The 18,124-nt window shown below is 49.0% G+C and overlaps 1 protein-coding gene across 1 annotated transcript in view; it reads left to right on the plus strand.

Annotated features, from left to right (window-relative positions):
• Nucleotides 1–17,461, plus strand: part of HK1 (hexokinase 1) — a 38,108-nt gene extending 20,647 nt beyond the window's left edge. Inside the window, 14 exon segments of the mRNA XM_036385308.2 lie at nucleotides 432–531; nucleotides 617–800; nucleotides 969–1,124; nucleotides 2,771–3,004; nucleotides 5,545–5,849; nucleotides 6,356–6,504; nucleotides 6,605–6,692; nucleotides 6,695–6,723; nucleotides 7,586–7,681; nucleotides 8,390–8,489; nucleotides 10,653–10,836; nucleotides 12,572–12,727; nucleotides 13,399–13,632; nucleotides 14,333–17,461. Of these exon segments, the coding sequence (XP_036241201.1) occupies nucleotides 432–531; nucleotides 617–800; nucleotides 969–1,124; nucleotides 2,771–3,004; nucleotides 5,545–5,849; nucleotides 6,356–6,504; nucleotides 6,605–6,692; nucleotides 6,695–6,723; nucleotides 7,586–7,681; nucleotides 8,390–8,489; nucleotides 10,653–10,836; nucleotides 12,572–12,727; nucleotides 13,399–13,632; nucleotides 14,333–14,477 (2,160 nt within the window). The 3' untranslated portion in view covers nucleotides 14,478–17,461.
• Nucleotides 17,462–18,124: the final 663 nt, after the last annotated feature.

Here is an 18,124-nt window from a genome sequence, read left to right on the forward strand (position 1 = left end):
GGCTCCTAAACTAAGGTGCTAGAAGCAAGAATGTGGATTTATAGTTTGAAGCAGAAACATCTTAAGCTAAGTGGAGGAAAGTTTAGAGTTTTAGAGTTTAAGATATAAAAATAAAAGTAGCTACAAGGGTAAAGAAGAAGTTTAGAATGCAATACTGTAGGTTTGTGTGTTACATGAGTCCATAAGATGAAATATTTAAGGATTGAGTCAGAAACATATATAGTGTTTTATTAGTCAATAAATCCTTAAAAGATCTTGTAACTAGGGGTCTTGTGACCTGAGCCATCCAGTAAAGATGTGAGCCGAACTCACCCTTCCTACCTACGTAGAAGATAAAAAAATAAACCCCATCATCAAAACCAACTCAGAGATCCCATCTGTAACTCACTCAAAACTGCTTCCAAAATGCCCCTACCCCTGTTGCTCCCCAGGACTACGATGCAGACATCATGGCTGTGGTGAACGACACCGTGGGCACCATGATGACCTGTGGCTTTGACGACCAGCGCTGCGAAGTCGGCCTCATCATCGGTAACGCTCCGGGCGGGCGCGGGGCTGCTCTGCTCTGCTCTGCCTGCCCGGCCCCCTCAGCACCTCCTGCTCTCCTTCCCCCCAGGCACGGGCACCAACGCCTGCTACATGGAGGAGATGAGGCACATCGACCTGGTGGAGGGGGACGAGGGCAGGATGTGCATCAACACCGAGTGGGGCGCCTTTGGGGACGACGGCTCGCTGGAAGACATCAGGACCGAGTTCGATCGAGAGATTGACCGTGGCTCCCTTAATCCTGGCAAGCAGCTGTGAGTCATTTGTGGACGTTTGTTTTCTGTTCTGTGCCCCATTTCCCTCTTGTGTTAGCAATTCTGCAGCTCAGTAAAGCTTTGCCTGTGGTGAGGCAAACCTCTGGCTGGGCTCTGCTTCCCAGCGTTGCCCATGGATTCGTGGGTGACTGCTGTCCTCTCCTGCAGGTTTGAGAAGATGGTCAGTGGGCTGTACATGGGGGAGCTGGTAAGGCTCATCCTGGTGAAGATGGCCAAGGAGGGGCTGCTCTTTGAGGGGAGAATCACCCCTGAGCTTCTCACCAAAGGGAAGTTTGAGACAAAGCATGTTTCTGCCATTGAAAAGTGAGTAAGCTATCCCTTTTCACTCCTTGGGCTTCACAGTGACTCTGAACGTTAATTTTCCTGCTCTTTTTGCTTTGTGGGCAAGCATGCTGCACTGGGGGTGTCTGCCATTCCCCCAGCAGACACTCTGTGCCCTCGTCCCCAAGATTTCTCCCTTCTTCTGTGTTGGGAGAACTCTAAATTCTGCCTGCCCGCAGCTTTCAGGGTACGAGCTGCAGTACCTCTCTCACTGCTCACAGAATTGCTACCCTGCAGCTAAACATGGGAGTGAGTTGGCTTAGTGCCTCCTAGCAAATGCTTGTGCTGCTCCTTGCTGTATCCCTGGGATTGCTGGGCAGAAGGAAAACAAGTGTGACAAGGCAGAGCATTCAGTCTCGTAGGCAGGGCCGGGTGCTGCACAGTGACCTCTGAGCTATGTGCCAGTTGGTTTCTCAGAGTGTCATCACCCCTTTGGTCAGTACTCACAGGCTCTTCCCCCCTGTGTTTTTAAAATTCACATCACTGGGATAGTTTGTACCATAGTCATTGGGCTGGATTTTCTTTTTGAAATGGCAAGTACAACTCCAAGAGAGCAGCCAGTAACTTCTATAATGCCTGTTCCTCCTGCCACAGTTTACTCCTCTCCCTGCAGACCATGTTGTCTGAACAGCTTTTCATTAAATTTTAGCTTTTCATTTGTTTTAACCACAGAGGTCTGTGTTGTGGACCAAGGTAATGTTGAACAGCAGTGAGAAAAATGCAATTGTTGAGAAATTCAGTTATTAAGAGCAAAAATTTGCCCTGAAATCCCACCTTACTTCCTGAAGAGGCAGTTTGGTTATAAGTAGGGGGCACATGCCTGTGCAGCTTCCAATTTCTAGCTGGTGCTAGCAAGATGCAGGAGTCCTTAAAAAGATGTATGGAGTGCACTTAGGGATGACAAGATATACACCTGTTGTACTTTTGTCTGGGAAATGGCTGAGCTGGCAAGGAGAAGTTTGGCCAGATTTGCTCTCAGGCTGGATGCTAATGAGAAAAAAAATGCAAGAGGCAGAGATTCAGTAGGGTTGTAAAAGCCTGAAAAGAGACCCGTTAGGATGAAATTGCTTAGGCAATCTTTGCTCAGGGTTTTGTCTTTCACACTGGGCCTAATTTATCAAGACAAGCAAGGGAATGAGTGTGAGATTACGTGTGTGCTCAGGCCTGTGCTGAATTGTGGGGCTGGTGCTTCATGCTTGAGAGAAGCCATTTGCAGTTTAAAGCATCACTGTAATGAAAAACCATTTTAATTCCTCCAGGTCCTCCCTGTGATGCTGCTGCTGTGGTACCTGGAATTGCACTGTTTGTAGGTGGCATGTTTGCACCAGGAAACATGCTTTAGTGGAAACATGCTTTAGTGGAAACATGCTTTAGTGGAAACATGCTTTAGTGGAAACATGCTTTAGTGGAAACATGTTTTAGTGGAAACATGCTTTAGTGGAAAGCTTTTCCATCTGTGAATGAATGCATGTTCAAAGCGTTTTATTTCAAGCCTCATGGAGCGTTCTAGTCCAGATCTCTAAGAAATGTTCCTTCTAACTTTCTCAAACCCCAGGCAGGCAGGGACACCCATGTTTGGACGTTCCTCAGTCCTGCAGCCCACTGAGGAGTCCCCTTTTGCTTTGCAGGAGCAAAGAAGGTCTGAACAAAGCCAAAGAGATCCTGACGCGGCTGGGGGTGGAGCCGTCCCACGAGGACTGCATCGCTGTGCAGCACGTCTGCACCATCGTGTCCTTCCGCTCGGCCAACCTGGTGGCCTCCACGCTGGGAGCCATCCTCAACCAGCTGAGGGACAACAAGGGCGTGGGCCGCCTGCGCACCACCGTGGGCGTGGATGGCTCCCTCTACAAGATGCACCCACAGTGAGTGCCCCTGCTCCTGCCACTGGCACTTCTCCTGCCACGGGCTCTGCTTTGCAAAGGGGTCATCCCAGGGCATCACCCAGGCAGGCTCTGGTTTGCCTGTGATCCCAGGGCATCACCCAGGTGGGCTCTGGTTTGCCTGTGATCCCAGGCCATCACCCAGGCAGGCTCTGGTTTTCCTGTGGTCCCAGGGTCACCCAGGCAGGCTCTGGTTTGCCTGTGGTCCCAGGGTCACCCAGGCAGGCTCTGATTTGCCTGTGGTCCCAGAGCATCACCCAGGTGGGCTCTGGTTTGCCTGTGATCCCAGAGCATCACCCAGATGGGCTCTGGTTTGCCTGTGATCCCAGAGCATCACCCAGGTGGGCTCTGGTTTGCCTGTGATCCCAGGCCATCACCCAGGCAGGCTCTGGTTTTCTTGTGATCCCAGGGCATCACCCAGGCAGGCTCTGGTTTGCCTGTGATCCCAGGGTCACCCAGACAGGCTCTGGTTTGCCTGTGATCCCAGGGTCACCCAGACAGGCTCTGGTTTGCCTGTGATCCCAGAGCATCACCCAGGCTGGGCTCTGGTTTGCCTGTGATCCCAGAGCATCACCCAGGCTGGGCTCTGGTTTGCCTGTGATCCCAGAGGGTCACCCAGGTGGGCTCTGGTTTGCCTGTGATCCCAGAGCATCACCCAGGTGGGCTCTGGTTTGCCTGTGGTCCCAGGCCATCACCCAGGCAGGCTCTGGTTTGCCTGTGGTCCCAGGCCATCACCCAGGCAGGCTCTGGTTTGCCTGTGATCCCAGGGCTCACCCAGGCAGGTTCTGGTTTGCCTGTGGTCCCAGAGCATCACCCAGGCAGGTTCTGGTTTGCCTGTGGTCCCAGAGCATCACCCAGGCAGGCTCTGGTTTGCCTCTGGTCCCAGAGCATCACCCAGGCAGGCTCTGGTTTGCCTGTGATCCCAGGGCATCACCCAGGCAGGCTCTGGTTTGCCTGTGGTCCCAGAGCATCACCCAGGCTGGGCTCTGGTTTGCAAAGGGGTCATCTCAGGACATCACCCAGGTGGTGAGGGAGGAGAGTTTCTCTGTATAAAATACTACTTTGTGCCCATTGATTGGGCTGTGAGGAGACCTGCATTAATTCACCTTCACCTCCATTTCCAGTTCAATGCCCATTCCTAACCCTGTTTTTGCCAGTCTTTTCTGAAGATACACTTGGAAACCAGGGGGGGAAAAAGTAGTGCTTAGATTTCTGTGGCCTTTAAAAAACCAGCTTTGTCCTGTTTTCCCCATCTTGAAAGTTACATTTTTAGTGAAACAGCTGTATAGATTTATGTAGAAATCAGAAAATTCTGTTCATGGGGAAACTTCTGAAAGGAGAAGTATGCTTAATGTTTCATTTTCAGTTTCTCATTATTTATTGAAAAAGATATTTTCCTCTGTTAAAGAAAACCATAGAACAGAAAATTTTCCAAGAGTGCTGTTCTGACTAGCTTTTCCAGACTGGGCAAGGTCTGGGGATTGTTAAGATAAGGAACATGGACAATTTTGGTTTCCCACACCATCTAAACCATCAAGTTCAGGAGAGGACCCCAGCAGAGGGAATTGGAGCAGCATTGCAGCCAGGGAGTTTCTCCATCCAAGATCAGGTTCAGGGGATGAGACATGCTCTCCCCTGCTTTTTGCTGGTTTTGCTTAGAAATTGGGGAGGAACAAATTAGAAATTCAGGAGGAAGGAGAAGTGGGGAAGAACTGCACTTCCCTGGCAGTTTTCCTACTTGGCAAACTGTAGTTAGTTTGAGCATGGTGAGTTTGCCCACTCCTCTTGCATTGGGTTGGTGTTGGCAGTGCAGATTTTGGGGGGCATGCAGTGCAGATTTTGGGAGGATGTAGTGCAGATTTTGGGACTGGGCAGCGCACATTCTGGGGGGGATTCAGCGCAGATTTTGGGGGGAAGGCAGCACAGATTTTGGTGGGAAGGGCAGTGCAGATTCTGGGGAGGATGCAGCACAGATTTTGGGGGGAAGGCAGCGCAGATTTTGGGGGGATGCAGCACAGATTTTGCGGGGGGTGGTACTGTAGATTTTGCAGGGAAGGGCAACGCATATTCTGGGAGGGATGCAGTGCAGATTTTGGGGTGTGGGCAGTACAGATTCTGAGGAGTATACAGTGCAGGTTCTGGGGGGATGCAGTGTAGGTTTTGCAGGGAAGGGGCAGTGCAGATTTTGGGGGGGATGCAGCACAGATTCTGGAGGGGGCAGCAGTGCAGATTTTGAGGGGGATGCGGTGCAGATTTTGGTGGGGAAGGGCAGTGCAGCTTTTGCGGGGGGAGCAGTGCAGATTCTGGGGGGGATGCAGTGTAGGTTTTGCAGGGAAGGGGCAGCGCAGATTCTGGGGGGTATGCAGTGCAGATTCTGGGGGGATGCAGTGTAGGTTTTGCAGGGAAGGGGCAGCGCAGCTTTTGCGGGGGGAGCAGTGCAGATTCTGGGGGGGATGCAGCGCCGATTTAGGGACTGGGCAGTGCAGAGGCCGGGCTTGCAGCCTCCCCTCCCCTCCCCGCAGGTACGCCCGGCGCTTGCACAAGACCACGCGGCGCCTGGTGCCCGACTCGGAGGTGCGGTTCCTGCTGTCGGAGAGCGGCAGCGGCAAGGGCGCGGCCATGGTGACGGCCGTGGCGTACCGGCTGGCCGAGCAGCACCGCCTCATCGACGAGACCCTGGCCGAGTTCAAGCTCACCCACGAGCAGCTGCTGCAGGTGAAGAAGAGGATGAGGGCGGAGATGGAGGCGGGGCTGAAGAAGAAGACTCACGACACCGCCAAAGTGAAGATGCTGCCCACCTTTGTCCGCAGCACGCCGGATGGGACAGGTAGAGCGCGCCCTCGCTGCAGTGGGGATGATGGCTCGGCTGCAGCCCCAAAACTGGCTCCCATTTGTCAAAGCTGAGCAGATCTGGTGCAACCAAAGAGGAGCCTGAGCTGTGCAAAGGAGGAGATCTCAGCGCTGGCCCCTGTGCCTGATCCTGTGTCCTTGCCTCAGGGTGCAAGCAAAGTCACAGCTTGAGGGGGGAAAACCACAGCTGGGATCATAAACCCAAACCCATATGACCCAAACCCAAAGTACCCATTATTTGGGTACTTTGCATTTCAGGGTACTTTCAATTTCAGCTCTCTCTCACGGAACAGTTGTGTGAGTCCTTTTCCCCTTGTTGATTTAAAGGAAAACAAAATAATCAGAGCAGCATCTGAAGGCCTCCTTTGATGAAGATCTTCCCAACTGAGTTTTTAGGAGATTTTCTATCAAAAAACTTTGAGAGAAGCATTTCTTCAGATTTTACTTATGGTTCTTCAAATATACATACATATTCTTTTACAGAGAATGGAGACTTTCTGGCACTTGATCTTGGAGGGACAAACTTTAGAGTTTTGCTGGTGAAAATCCGCAGTGGTAAAAGGAGAACAGTGGAGATGCACAACAAGATCTATGCCATTCCCATAGAGGTGATGCAGGGAACAGGAGAAGAGGTATTTGTGTTTCTCTTTGGCTGCACTGCTGCTTTTTAAGTAACTCCTTAAGAGCACATAACATGTACAACTTCAAATATTATGACTTTTCTCTTCAAAGCTGTTTGATCACATCGTTACCTGCATTTCTGACTTCCTGGATTATATGGGAATAAAAGGAGCACGTCTTCCTCTTGGCTTCACCTTTTCCTTCCTTGCAAGCAGACCAGTCTGGATGCTGTAAGTTCCTTAATATCTTTTCAATCTGCTTCTGTTCTTATGCCAGACCTGGTTTCTCTGCCTTCATGTCATCCACGTGACACTTACAGGAAGGTCACACAAGGGGAAGGTTCCTGTGCTGACCCTGACCAGTACAGCTGCTCCTATAAATAGTTCCTTTAAGGGTGGTAGTGCAAATGCTGCCTGTGGCTGTGACAGATAAGAGCATTTAAATTTTCCATGGTGGTCATAGCCCTTCTATAAAGCATTCTGTTTTTTCCAACTGACCTGGTCTGTGACACTTCCCTGATTCTGCAAGCAGTAAGCAAAAGTCCATCCCTGCTGCCAGTGCCTATTCCCAGATGATCTTGTCTCACTGGATGGAGTGGTTGCACCAGAGTCTGTGGGCTGTGTCACCCTAAGGGTGACAGTGTGGCTTGCAGCACATCCCTGACAAATGATCTTGTGTTCTTTGCATTTACGTGTTCAATTTCTTCACTGCCACATCCTTACACCAACCTCTGCAGCTGTTAATAGTTTCCTGTGTACTTAGCTGGGGTTTCTTTTAAGAAAGGCACATTTTCTATAACACTTATTTGGGGTTTTTGAGTTTGTTGTTCCTGTCACCTCTTTTTTTATTTTTATTTTTTTTTTAGTTTGTTGCATTGCTCTGGAAATTTAGAGCCCAATTGCAATTAGTTGTTTTAGATGCAAATTCAACATACTGAGGAGATTGAGGAGATAGTCCTTTTCACAGAAACTCTTCTGTAAAACATAACACTAAAGTGATGCTTTACAGAAGAGTTTGAGTATTTGAGATGTTAAGTATACAGAATAACATCTGAGTCCTAACAACTTGATAACTTCTTTTCTTGCTTTATAGGGTATCCTTCTCAATTGGACAAAAGGCTTCAAAGCTACAGACTGTGAGGGAGAAGATGTGGTATATTTACTTAGAGAAGGAATTAAAAGAAGAGAGGTGATTTTTCTTTCTTTTTTTTCCTCATTCTGTTCCTGTCCAGACTTGACAGACCTTGTGGGTCGGGCTGGCTCCCTCTCACAGGATCTGTGTGCCTTGTAGACAGAGGCTGTGCCTCCTGTCTTGCACAGAAAATTGTTTTTCCCCAGAGGCTTCTGACTTTCCACATTTGCCAGAACTTTCAAGGCTTCTTTCAAACTCTGTGGCAATTTCCCCATGCATGGAGAAAGCAGGAGTTTTCAAAGTGGTGACTGTAGGAATGCACCTTGGTGCACCCTAAATGACAGTTTTCTCCTCCTCTTCTGGATCTTGAAAAAGCCTCAACCAGTTTGGCCAAAACTTTCTAGGAAGGGAAGAAAATAGCCTGAGAAAGGTGTTAATTTTGCACAGATTTTATCAGCCAGTGAAAAGGAAATCTTAAAAGCTTTGTTACTGGAATTGCCACACAACTGCTGTGATACTGAATGTTTATACCATGTGCCTGTGTAAAAGATGTGTGCTTAAACATGCTTAAGCCAGGGATAAATTTCATTCTGAAGACAGTCTGTCACAGGTAGAGCACATTAAATTCCTGTTTTTGCATGTGTGAAATGAGGCTGGTGATTTCAGTTGTTTCCAGTGTGTTTCTACATCATCCCCTTTGGTGGGAGGGACTCACTGCTATTTTCTCACTGCTTTTTTCTCACTGCTATTTTCTCTCTCTCAAAGGAATTTGACTTGGATGTGGTGGCTGTGGTGAATGACACAGTGGGCACAATGATGACTTGTGCTTATGAAGATCCAAACTGTGAAATTGGGCTTATTGTAGGTACGTGTTAGAGCTGCTTTTTATTAAACAGCACATCCACACATCTGCCTGTGTTCTCATGGAGGCATCTGTGGTTAACTGAAAATAAAGCTAGGATTTCTAGGGTAAAGGAGAGCAAAATTCAACAGCCAGCTTACTTCTGTCCACAATCAGTCAAGATGAGCAGAGGCTGTGATGCACAGTAAATCCTGCCTGTTTTATCTGATAAAGGCATGGGAGGAGAGCAAATATGGGCTCAGGGAGCCTCAGTAACTCCTGTTAGTTTAGCCTGTCAAGGTGTCCCTGCTGGGGTGCTCTGGTGGCCCACAGCTTTCTTCAAGCCAGTGGTTGTCAGTATAGGACACAAAACAACACAATGTGTTCACACTGCTGTTTTCAAGGTGAAAAAAGGGAAGTTTCTTTTCTGACTCTAACATTTATAGATTTTCAAAAGTGACAGTGGATTGGAGGGTGAAAGTGCCACCTCTCCAATGACACTGGACAAACTAACAGTCTATCAAATTCTTCCTGCAAAACTAGAAGTTATTTAAAAAAGTATGTGAAAAAATTTGTTACAAGATCGTAAACATCAGAAAGCTTAGAAAATCTTAAAAAATCAGGGCGACAAGTGGTCTCTCAGAATAAAGCTGCAGAGTGCAGCCACAATTCCCAGATGGCATATGCTGGAGAGCTGTGACAGCCTGAGCACAGTGACACAGCTCCCTTACCAGCAGTGTGACAGCTGAAGGAATTCCATGGGCTGCTGCCTTTGCAAATGCCACGCTTGGGCAGCCTGAGTCATGGGGCAGTGATGAATTCCCAGAGCTCTCCAGAGGAATGAGTTTTCCATGGGAGGAAAGGGACAAGGCACCTGCAAGCTTTAGGAGTGCTCTCAGTTGGAAGGTGGCTTGTAGGAAAATCAAACCCCACCAATTTCTCCTGCAGACAGCTGGAAAGTGTCCAGGATGAGTCAGCAGGGTGCAGTGTGGGTAGGAAGCTGTGCCTGAGCAGCTCCATGGTGGCTGTTTGCAGGAACCAGAGCTCCCTGCAGGAAGGACAGCGTGTCCTTGGGGTGCTCACACACCCCCTGGGGACTGTCCACTGCAGCCCTGCCAGAGCTGCTGTGCAGCCAGCATGTCTGTGTGCAGAGCAGGCTGTCACAGGGGCCTGGGCACCGCTGGGATAATGGGAATGAGAGCCCCAGGCTCTGACAGCTCCCTCTGCCCTGCCTGGCTGACAGCACCTGAGGGAGCCTGGGCACTGGTGGCAATCTGCAGTTGGGTTTGCTCTGGTTTGCTCCTGCAAACCTGGCTCTCAGCCTGCAAACCCAGACATTCCCCCTGCCAAGCCCTGTGCTGGGGCTCAGCTCTCCTGCAGCAGGGGAGTACTGTGGGAGGATCTATTTTAGCTCAGACTGTATTGATGTAATTCCCTAAAAACATGGCAAAGGAAAACAGACGTGCTGTAGCAACTGGTATATCATCTGGATGCAGGATTTAATGAGAGTTTGAGTAACTTCAAGAGAACTTTTGCCCTGGTAGCAGCTAAAGCTGCCTCTCTTTACTAATAAAGCTTTTCTCCCTAAAGACCTCTGTGTACATGGAGCACTTTGCCACACTCCTTAGGATCATTTTTGAAGAAATATCACATATGGCCTCATCTCAACTTGGAAGTAACCTTCCTGCTGGAGAAAATGAGCAATTAAAATCAGAAAACCTCCCAAGCAATCAGCTGGTAAAACCCCTGCTGCCTCAGAACTTGCTGAGGTTTCCAGTTCAGCATATTTTCCCCTGAATTCTGTGGATGTGTGGGCTTTGTGGAAGGTGTTCCCAATTGCAAAATCCAGCTGTCTGCTTCCTGAAGTTTTGGGCTCAGAAGCATGTGAGGTTTTGTGTGCTGAAAGGGCTGCCCTGCTCTTCCTCCCTGCAGTGTGGGACCCTCAGCTGGCCTGGGTGAGCTTCCTCTCTGAGCCTCCCTGAGCAATGCACCACAGGAGTCCTGTTCTCCTTCAGTTTAGGGCTGTTGAAGAGTCGGGGTTTAGGTTTTTTTGTGGTGTTTCAAATGATGATTCAACTACTTCTTTCAGAAAGAACCACATTCAAGATCCACCAGAAGGTTTGTCAGGTGTGGCTTTAGCATTGTTTTGTTCCAACCAAAGATAACCTGGGTGTTTGTTCGTTTCAGGAACGGGCAGCAATGCCTGTTACATGGAGGAGATGAGGAACATAGAGATGGTGGATGGTGAGCAGGGCAGGATGTGTGTGAACACGGAGTGGGGAGCCTTCGGGGACAACGGCTGCCTGGACGACATCAGGACAATATATGACAAAGCAGTCGATGACTTCTCCCTGAATGCTGGCAAGCAGAGGTACTGCAGCACAAATGGGTGCTGGGCCTGTCAGCCAGGCTGCCTTAAGTGCTTTTAAGACAGAATTGGTTCTCCCAGCTGAGAAAAGAGAGGTTGAGAGTGGAAAATGACTGCAGTTCTGCTATCCTGTGAGATCTCCCCTTTCTGTGCTTTTCCTGGACCCTGGTTTTTTGTGACTTATTTGCTGCCATGGGACTCCACAGCAGGGCTTTTGGTGAGGACTTCAAAAGTCTTGAAATTATGAAGTGACCCTTTTTCTTCTCATCCTGTGCTGTATGGAGGGGGATGAGATGGCTAGTCATTCTTCTTCTCTGGGTCTCAGGTTAATCTCTTTTAGATGAACTCTCTTTGTAGAGGGCTGTGCCTGTGGCAGTCCTGAACTCACACCAGCTGGCATGGTTAAAGCTTGGAGCTGCTCACTGGAAAGCAGTCAGGAGCTCTCAAGCAGTTGCAGCCAGCTCTTGTTTCAGACAATTTTCTGGATGGGATAGGTCATGTTAGAGGGCCTGCCTTTTTTGCTTCTGGAGTTTGGTCCCCTTTTTGGGGCTCAGCTTTTGTTTGGGCAAGTGCTTCCCTGTCCCCTTCAAGAAAAACTTGACAAGGAGGTGTACCCAGTACCTAGCACTGATAAAACTGGGCTGAGACTGTTGCTTGCTAGGACTACAAACTTTCGTCATTTCTTTGCAGCAGTGCTTTGATGCCAGGAGCTTTTAAAAAGATTTTGTGACTAGAATAAATCTGCCCACAAAAACCTGAGGAATACAGACAAGCTGGCAAGTCCCACGGGAAGCTCTTTAGAAGCTGAGGCTCAAACAGACCCAGAGGGGCAGACGTGGAGCGAGCCTGATGCAGCAGCAGAGTTGGCATGGAGTAAGCAGCCAAAGGCAGTACTGGAGACTGCCAGGGGAATAATTTATTCCAGAGATAGTCAGGCACTCAGGAGGGAGGACACTTGCTGGGTACAAGCTTGAGAGAGCTCAGGGTATTAAATGGACTGCATGGCCTGCTTCCAGCAGGATGGCGTGCTGGGCTCTGCTCAGTCCAGGGCACAAACCCTGCTGTGGAGCTTCAGGAGGTGAAATAAAGGATGCATCACTGAATGCCCTTCTCAGGAAATTGGGCTGTTCAGTTCTTGTTGGTAAGGACACAACTTACAGACCCCAAAATGCTCCATTCAAAGCAGGAGAGGACGGAGAGCAAAACATAGCTGAGACCTCCTGACAGAAAAAGCTCAGTGGCTCCATGCAGCAAAATTACAGGGAAACCACAAGGTACAGTCACTGCAAATGCAGTGTTTTAAAGGGAGTCCTGTGCTTAAAAACCATCCCTGTGCAAGATAAAGGATGGGAAAAACCATGTCCAGTGTGCTCACAGGACCACTGACCTGCAAGTTGGCAATCTGGTGGTCCAGGGTTGGTTTATGCTCCTCAGTTAATTCAAGCACCTGGTTTCCAATAGGCAACCAGTTGTCCCAAAACTGTCTTGAACCCCTCTCAGCCTCCAACTCTGCACACAGGACCCAAGTTTCCCACTTCCAGTCTTGCCTCAGGGTAGAGAGAGGAAATCTCTTCCACCTGCAGACCTCTGTCTAGCACAGGATAAGGAGAGTCCCAGGAGTGATGCTTGGCCCTGGTACCTGCAGCCCTCTGTGCACAGGGCACCTGGCTGATAATGATGCTGCCTTTGCAAACATGGGTGGGCTCCCTCTGAGCTGGACTGCTGTCTTTGCTTGCAGGTATGAGAAAATGATCAGTGGGATGTACCTGGGGGAAATAGTTCGCAATATTTTGATCGACTTCACCAAACGGGGTTTCCTGTTCCGAGGCCAGATTTCAGAGACACTGAAGACCAGGCATATCTTTGAAACCAAGTTCCTTTCTCAGATTGAGAGGTAAGAGCACTGCAGGGGAGGTGAAATAGTGTAGTAGTGTTCATCTGGTGATGCTGCTGGACAGGAGGGAAAGCTGGAGAGCATTGCTTGCTTCTCTGGAGAGAATTTGGGTTTCAGCCTGTGTTTGTGTGCAGGAGGATTCTTTACAATATCAGCTGAATTTCTAGCAATGCTCACTTCTAAACCCTGGGAAGGGCTTAGAAGGATTCCCTGATGCTATCATTTTATTTCCTTGTTTGGAAATCAAGCCATTTTCCTGGGCCCCTTGTGTGTGTTTAGCTGCAGTTGTGGAATTGAATGAGCACTAGCTGAGTGAGCACTGCTTACTGCGTGTTTTTGTGCTTTTATTGCTTGGACTCTGTATTTTAAAGCAATCTCTGAGGCTTCACGGGGGAAAAACACCCCAAGGTCACTGCTAAAAGTATTTTCCTGGAATGCCCCATGGTAAGAAAAGAGAAGGGGAGGCAGTGCAGAGCTGGACTTGGAGCCTGTGTTGCTGCTTGCCCCCTTGTCCTGCCCTGCAGCACAGTGCAGGGGTGACTGAATTTGCCTTCCCTGGCGTCACTTGTGCTGTCAGGAGAGGCTGCTGCCTGGGCTGGCTGCACCATCAGTGCTGTGGGGTTTATGGCTTGACTGAGGGAAAGCTGTGACACGGTGTTCTCCTCCCACAGTGACAGGTTAGCCTTGCTGCAGGTGAGAACCATCCTCCAGCAGCTAGGGCTCAACAGCACCTGCGACGACAGCATCATCGTCAAGACAGTCTGCGGGGCGGTGTCGAGGCGAGCAGCCCAGCTCTGTGGGGCTGGAATGGCTGCCATTGTAGATAAAATTAGGGAGAACAGAGGGTTGGAGCGCCTGGAGATAACGGTTGGTGTGGATGGAACTCTCTACAAACTCCACCCACAGTGAGTGTTTGCCTTCTCAGCTTTTGTTTGTGCCTTGCGTGTGTGTCCTTTCTCCTGATGCTCCCAACTGGACTCTCTCATTTGCTGGGATAAGAGCCAGGGGAAAAAATGTCTTAATCAGGGGGCTCAGGGCTTTCTGAAGGGCAACGAGAGGATCAAGAATGGCTTGTGAAAGATTCTTGGGGTGGTGACAAACTGCAGGGGACACAGCTTGCTGAGTGAGTTGGAAGCTGTGTAGCAAGGAAGGGATCTCTTGGCTCTGGACAGGCAATGACAGAGCAGTGCTGAAATGCCTGGTGCCTCTTTGGAGGATGTCTCTGTTCAGTGTCCAGTGCAGAAGAGCCGCTGCAGAGCAATGCAGATGAGGGCAGGAGTCTAAAAGAGCTGGGGGCAGGAGCAGAAGAGAACTAGTGTGCATGAAGGAAGATGGGTGGGAAGGAGAGGACTTATGTGGACTTATGTGGTCTGCTCTTTTCCCTTTGCTGTGGATTAGTGATCCCAGTTAACCTCACACAAAACAGGCAGAGCTGGGATGCAAGGGCTTTTTTCCTGTAACTCCTACTGCTCCCAGGCTTCAAATCCCCCCTGGTTTCCAACATTTTACATCTTAGCCCGATGAAAGGGGACGCAAATGCCCATGGCGGTGCTCCACACTTGCTGCAGGACCTTCCTCACTCATTGCCCTTGTTTGCTTTCACAGCTTCTCGAGGATCATGCACCAAACAGTCAAAGACCTGGCACCCAACTGCGACGTGACCTTCCTGCTGTCGGAGGACGGCAGCGGGAAAGGGGCAGCGCTCATCACAGCCGTGGGATGCAGGCTTCGTGAGGCTGAGCAGAACTGAACTCCACAACCCTGGCCTCAATTCTGTCTTGTGTTTCTCATAAAGCAGCGACTGCATAGTCAGAACTGGTAAAAAACTCAGAACTCACTGCTTTATCGGGGGAAAAAAAAAATTACAACTAATGACATAAAAAAAATAGGATACAAGATAGAATGTGTGCTCTTAATAATATCTCCTGTTTCTGGACCCCAATCTGCATGTTTCTTACTCACCTTGTTGGTACCTTCCCCATCTGTAGGTCATGGAAAAAAAAAAACAGTCTATAATTTCTGCAGTTGTCAAAAATCAGTTGTTGTCTGAGACAAAATTGCCCCCAAGTGATGTGCGTTGAGAGCTCCCGTTGCATCGTACCAAATGTGTTCTTTGCAGCATCCCTGTTAAGCACACTGCCAGCACGCTGACCACCAGAGCTGGGTGTTGATGCTTTTAAGTGAAGGGGAAGCAACAGTTCCCTCCTGCATTATCTACCTGCTGTTGTTTCGTCTCAAGCGGTTGTGAAAACATTTTGGTGTGTCAGCACCGTGCACGCACGTAACTCTGTAGTGGGACTTGACACCACGACTTACTCGCTTCCTTGATGCCTCCTGTCATGGTGAAAGTAAACACCCTTGTCCCACAGACCTGGTTCCACTGGTATTCCCCATTGCTTCTGTGAGTAGTGTTGTGTTCCTGGGCGAAATCCGTCACGTTTCGGCGAGAAATCCCTAAAGAGAGGTTGGTGACTGGGGTAATCCAAATCTCCAGACCTGCCAATTCGATAGATCTGTGCTCCCTACACGGCTGTGCTGTGTTCTTCTGTCAAAGGGTTCTTAGAGAAAATAGTTCCTGTCTCTTCTTGTTAGTCTAGGTCGGGGCACTGCAGCTGCCCTTCCACCAAACCTGCAGCTCAGCCGCGTCCCCTGGATGCGCCTGCTTCCGTCTCTCGCCTTAAATGGGTATTTGCTTCCACACAGAGCTTTAATCTGTAATGCTGTCCAGCAGTCACTCAGAACACAGACACCCAGCCAGAGTTAGTGCACAGAAAGGAAGAGGAAGGTTGTGTTTTGATCTTGCCTTTGAGGACCCGGGTGCATAAACAACCCAAAAAGCCGAAATTGGGTGCAGCTTATTTGAAGGACGAAGGCAACAGCAGATCATTTACACGTGGTGTACCCTGTCCTCTGTCCAGTCAATGCCGTTATTATATTTGCATTATTATATTTCCATCACTTAAATTGAGAAGCAGTTAGGAAGGTGCATCTTGAGTAACATTTGTAAGTCACGCCACTTTCTGCAAGGAGGGAGACCACACAGTTAGCCCTTAATTCCCACTCTTCTACCAAAAATGAATTTGAGATGTCCACATGGTTTTCCCTGCTGCCTTTTCCTGCAGAAAGTAGATGGAGATTTGCAGGCTGCTCTTCTCTGCTCTCGTTCCACTCCCTAAGATTTGGATTGCCCCTACCTATCGATAACATTTCAATATGCATTATGGTGCACCGTGAGTGAATGTTGTAAAGTAACCTGTAAGTCACAAACAGTCATTGCAGCTTTAAGTGTGTGTCTACCTGAAAAATTGCATGCCTAACTGGTTTTGCAAAGGTAGAGCATCTTTTTACTTTGCACACTAGTAGCTCCGGTACTAGTGTTACGTGATACTTGTGAAAATATTAAACTTTTTTGATGTGCGTTAACTGGTGTTTAGTGGTTCTTTCTGGAAGAGGTGCTGTTGGCTGGTGGCTTAGTGCTTTGGGAAGAGCTATTGTCTAGGGAGAGCTGCAACCTAATCCCAGTGGTGCCTGTGTTTTGTGTGTGTGTTTTTATTCCCGGGCATTCGGGGTCAGATTCACACAGGTCCCCGTGCCTCGTGTTTCCTAACGTAGTTCAGCAGAGGCACAGCGCTGACAGCGCCCAAATCTTAGGGGCCCTGTGGCTTGTCTGGGTGCCCCTGTCTTGTGCAGGGGGATCTGTGCTGCAGGAAAGCCTTGGGGTGCTGCACTGAGGGCGGTGTGGTTTCACTAGGCTGTGAGGGACATGTGAGCTCCCTGTGTGTGTAGGGTTAACGCCGGCTCGGTCCCGGTGTCAGGTGCTCTGCAGCCCTGGCTGGCACAGCCTGTGATGGGGCTGTGCTAGATGAAAGCCCCTATTGCGTACACTAAAGCTGTGCTTCTCCAATAACACGTTTTATGTTACAGCTTGAATAGTCTCTGACAGCCTTGATGTGCAGCTATGACCCCAAACAGGAGACAGAAGAAGGTGAGAAACTTTTTTGGGCACAGGGGACACGTTGCATTTGAATTGCTTGGAGGTTTGCAGATCTTGTGCCTGCCGCCGGCAGTGCTGTAGGGGTGGTGTGAGCCGTGCCTGGGGACCTGGCTCTGGAGCTCTTTGGCACCTGAGGGCCAGGCTCAGAGCAGGATAGAGGGTGAAGGAGAAGTGGAAGTTAAACTTGGTCTCAGGGTGACTGTGGATTTTGGAGATGCTGGCATAGATCGTTTTGTTTATTGGATCCAGCTCATAACAAATAGGGAGTGAGTTTGTGTTTCTAACTTTTCCTACCGTGGACCATAGTTGATGTGCTTGGTAAGACAAGAATGGCAGTTCTTTTCCAAAGGGAGACATGGTGGGATTTCCATTTCCAGACTACTTCTTACCCCTAGGAAACTGTTCCAAGTGAATCACAAGCTATAACTGTCTGAAGAAATGTCTCCAATGTTACCCAATCAATGACTGAGATGTCTTTCTTAAAGCTTTTAGGCTTGGTGAATAAAATCACAGTCCTCTTAACTGTTAAGCTGTAATTACTGCAATATGAACACAAGAATCTTATATTTCCTGGGGAAAAGACCATTTGCATACCACTGTTGTAATGTCATCTGCTCCTTACTCCTCTGGGGTTCTCTCAGAAGCCTTTTGAATGGGTTTTAAAACAAGCAGACCTTGTTTTGTTTTGTTTTCTTAAGAAAATAGCAGAAGGCAAAATAAAGTGTTTCTGAACTTCTGAACCCCGTTCTGTGCTTTTTGTTCATTCCTTTGCCATAAAAATGAGATTCTTCAAAGTGTTTTTCTTTACTGACTGCAGGGACTCTTTGCTACTTAGAGCACAAGTGAACATGCAGGGGAGGGATTTATTGCCAACCTGGAGGTCTTTACTGCTGTGTGGTATTTAACCCTGTCTATATTTATTAATGGAGAATTGCATGTACTTACCATGGGGCATGACTCATGTATCACAGGAATAACGAGGCCTGCCATGTAACAAGGGCTTGGAGCATCTCTGCTTCCTTAACTGTAGCTGTTTCTATGAGATAAAACCTCAGGATCTGCACTGTGAGTCCACCAGGGCACAGAGAATTCCTTTTGCAACCTGAAGAAATCATCCTCTGCTTTCTGCTCCCAACCAAGAGAAAGAGATGCCTCGAGCTGTCAGAAAACATCAGTGCCAGCCAGGGACTGCACAGGGATGCACTGGCAGCACGTGTGTGACTCTGGGGCATCTGGAACAGGCTCTGGCTGGATGTTCAGGTGTGATGGAAGAGGGAGGGGGAAGCTGGGATGCTCAGGATAGGCCTGTTTAATCTAAAAAGCTCTGCATTAGAAAGCTGCAGAGTTTAAAGGCCTTAGACTCACAGCAGCTGGGCAGGGGGAGTGCAGCTCACATATATCAG

Source organism: Molothrus ater, chromosome 8 (genome assembly GCF_012460135.2).
Source record: "Molothrus ater isolate BHLD 08-10-18 breed brown headed cowbird chromosome 8, BPBGC_Mater_1.1, whole genome shotgun sequence".
In the NCBI taxonomy this organism is placed as follows: domain Eukaryota; kingdom Metazoa; phylum Chordata; class Aves; order Passeriformes; family Icteridae; genus Molothrus; species Molothrus ater.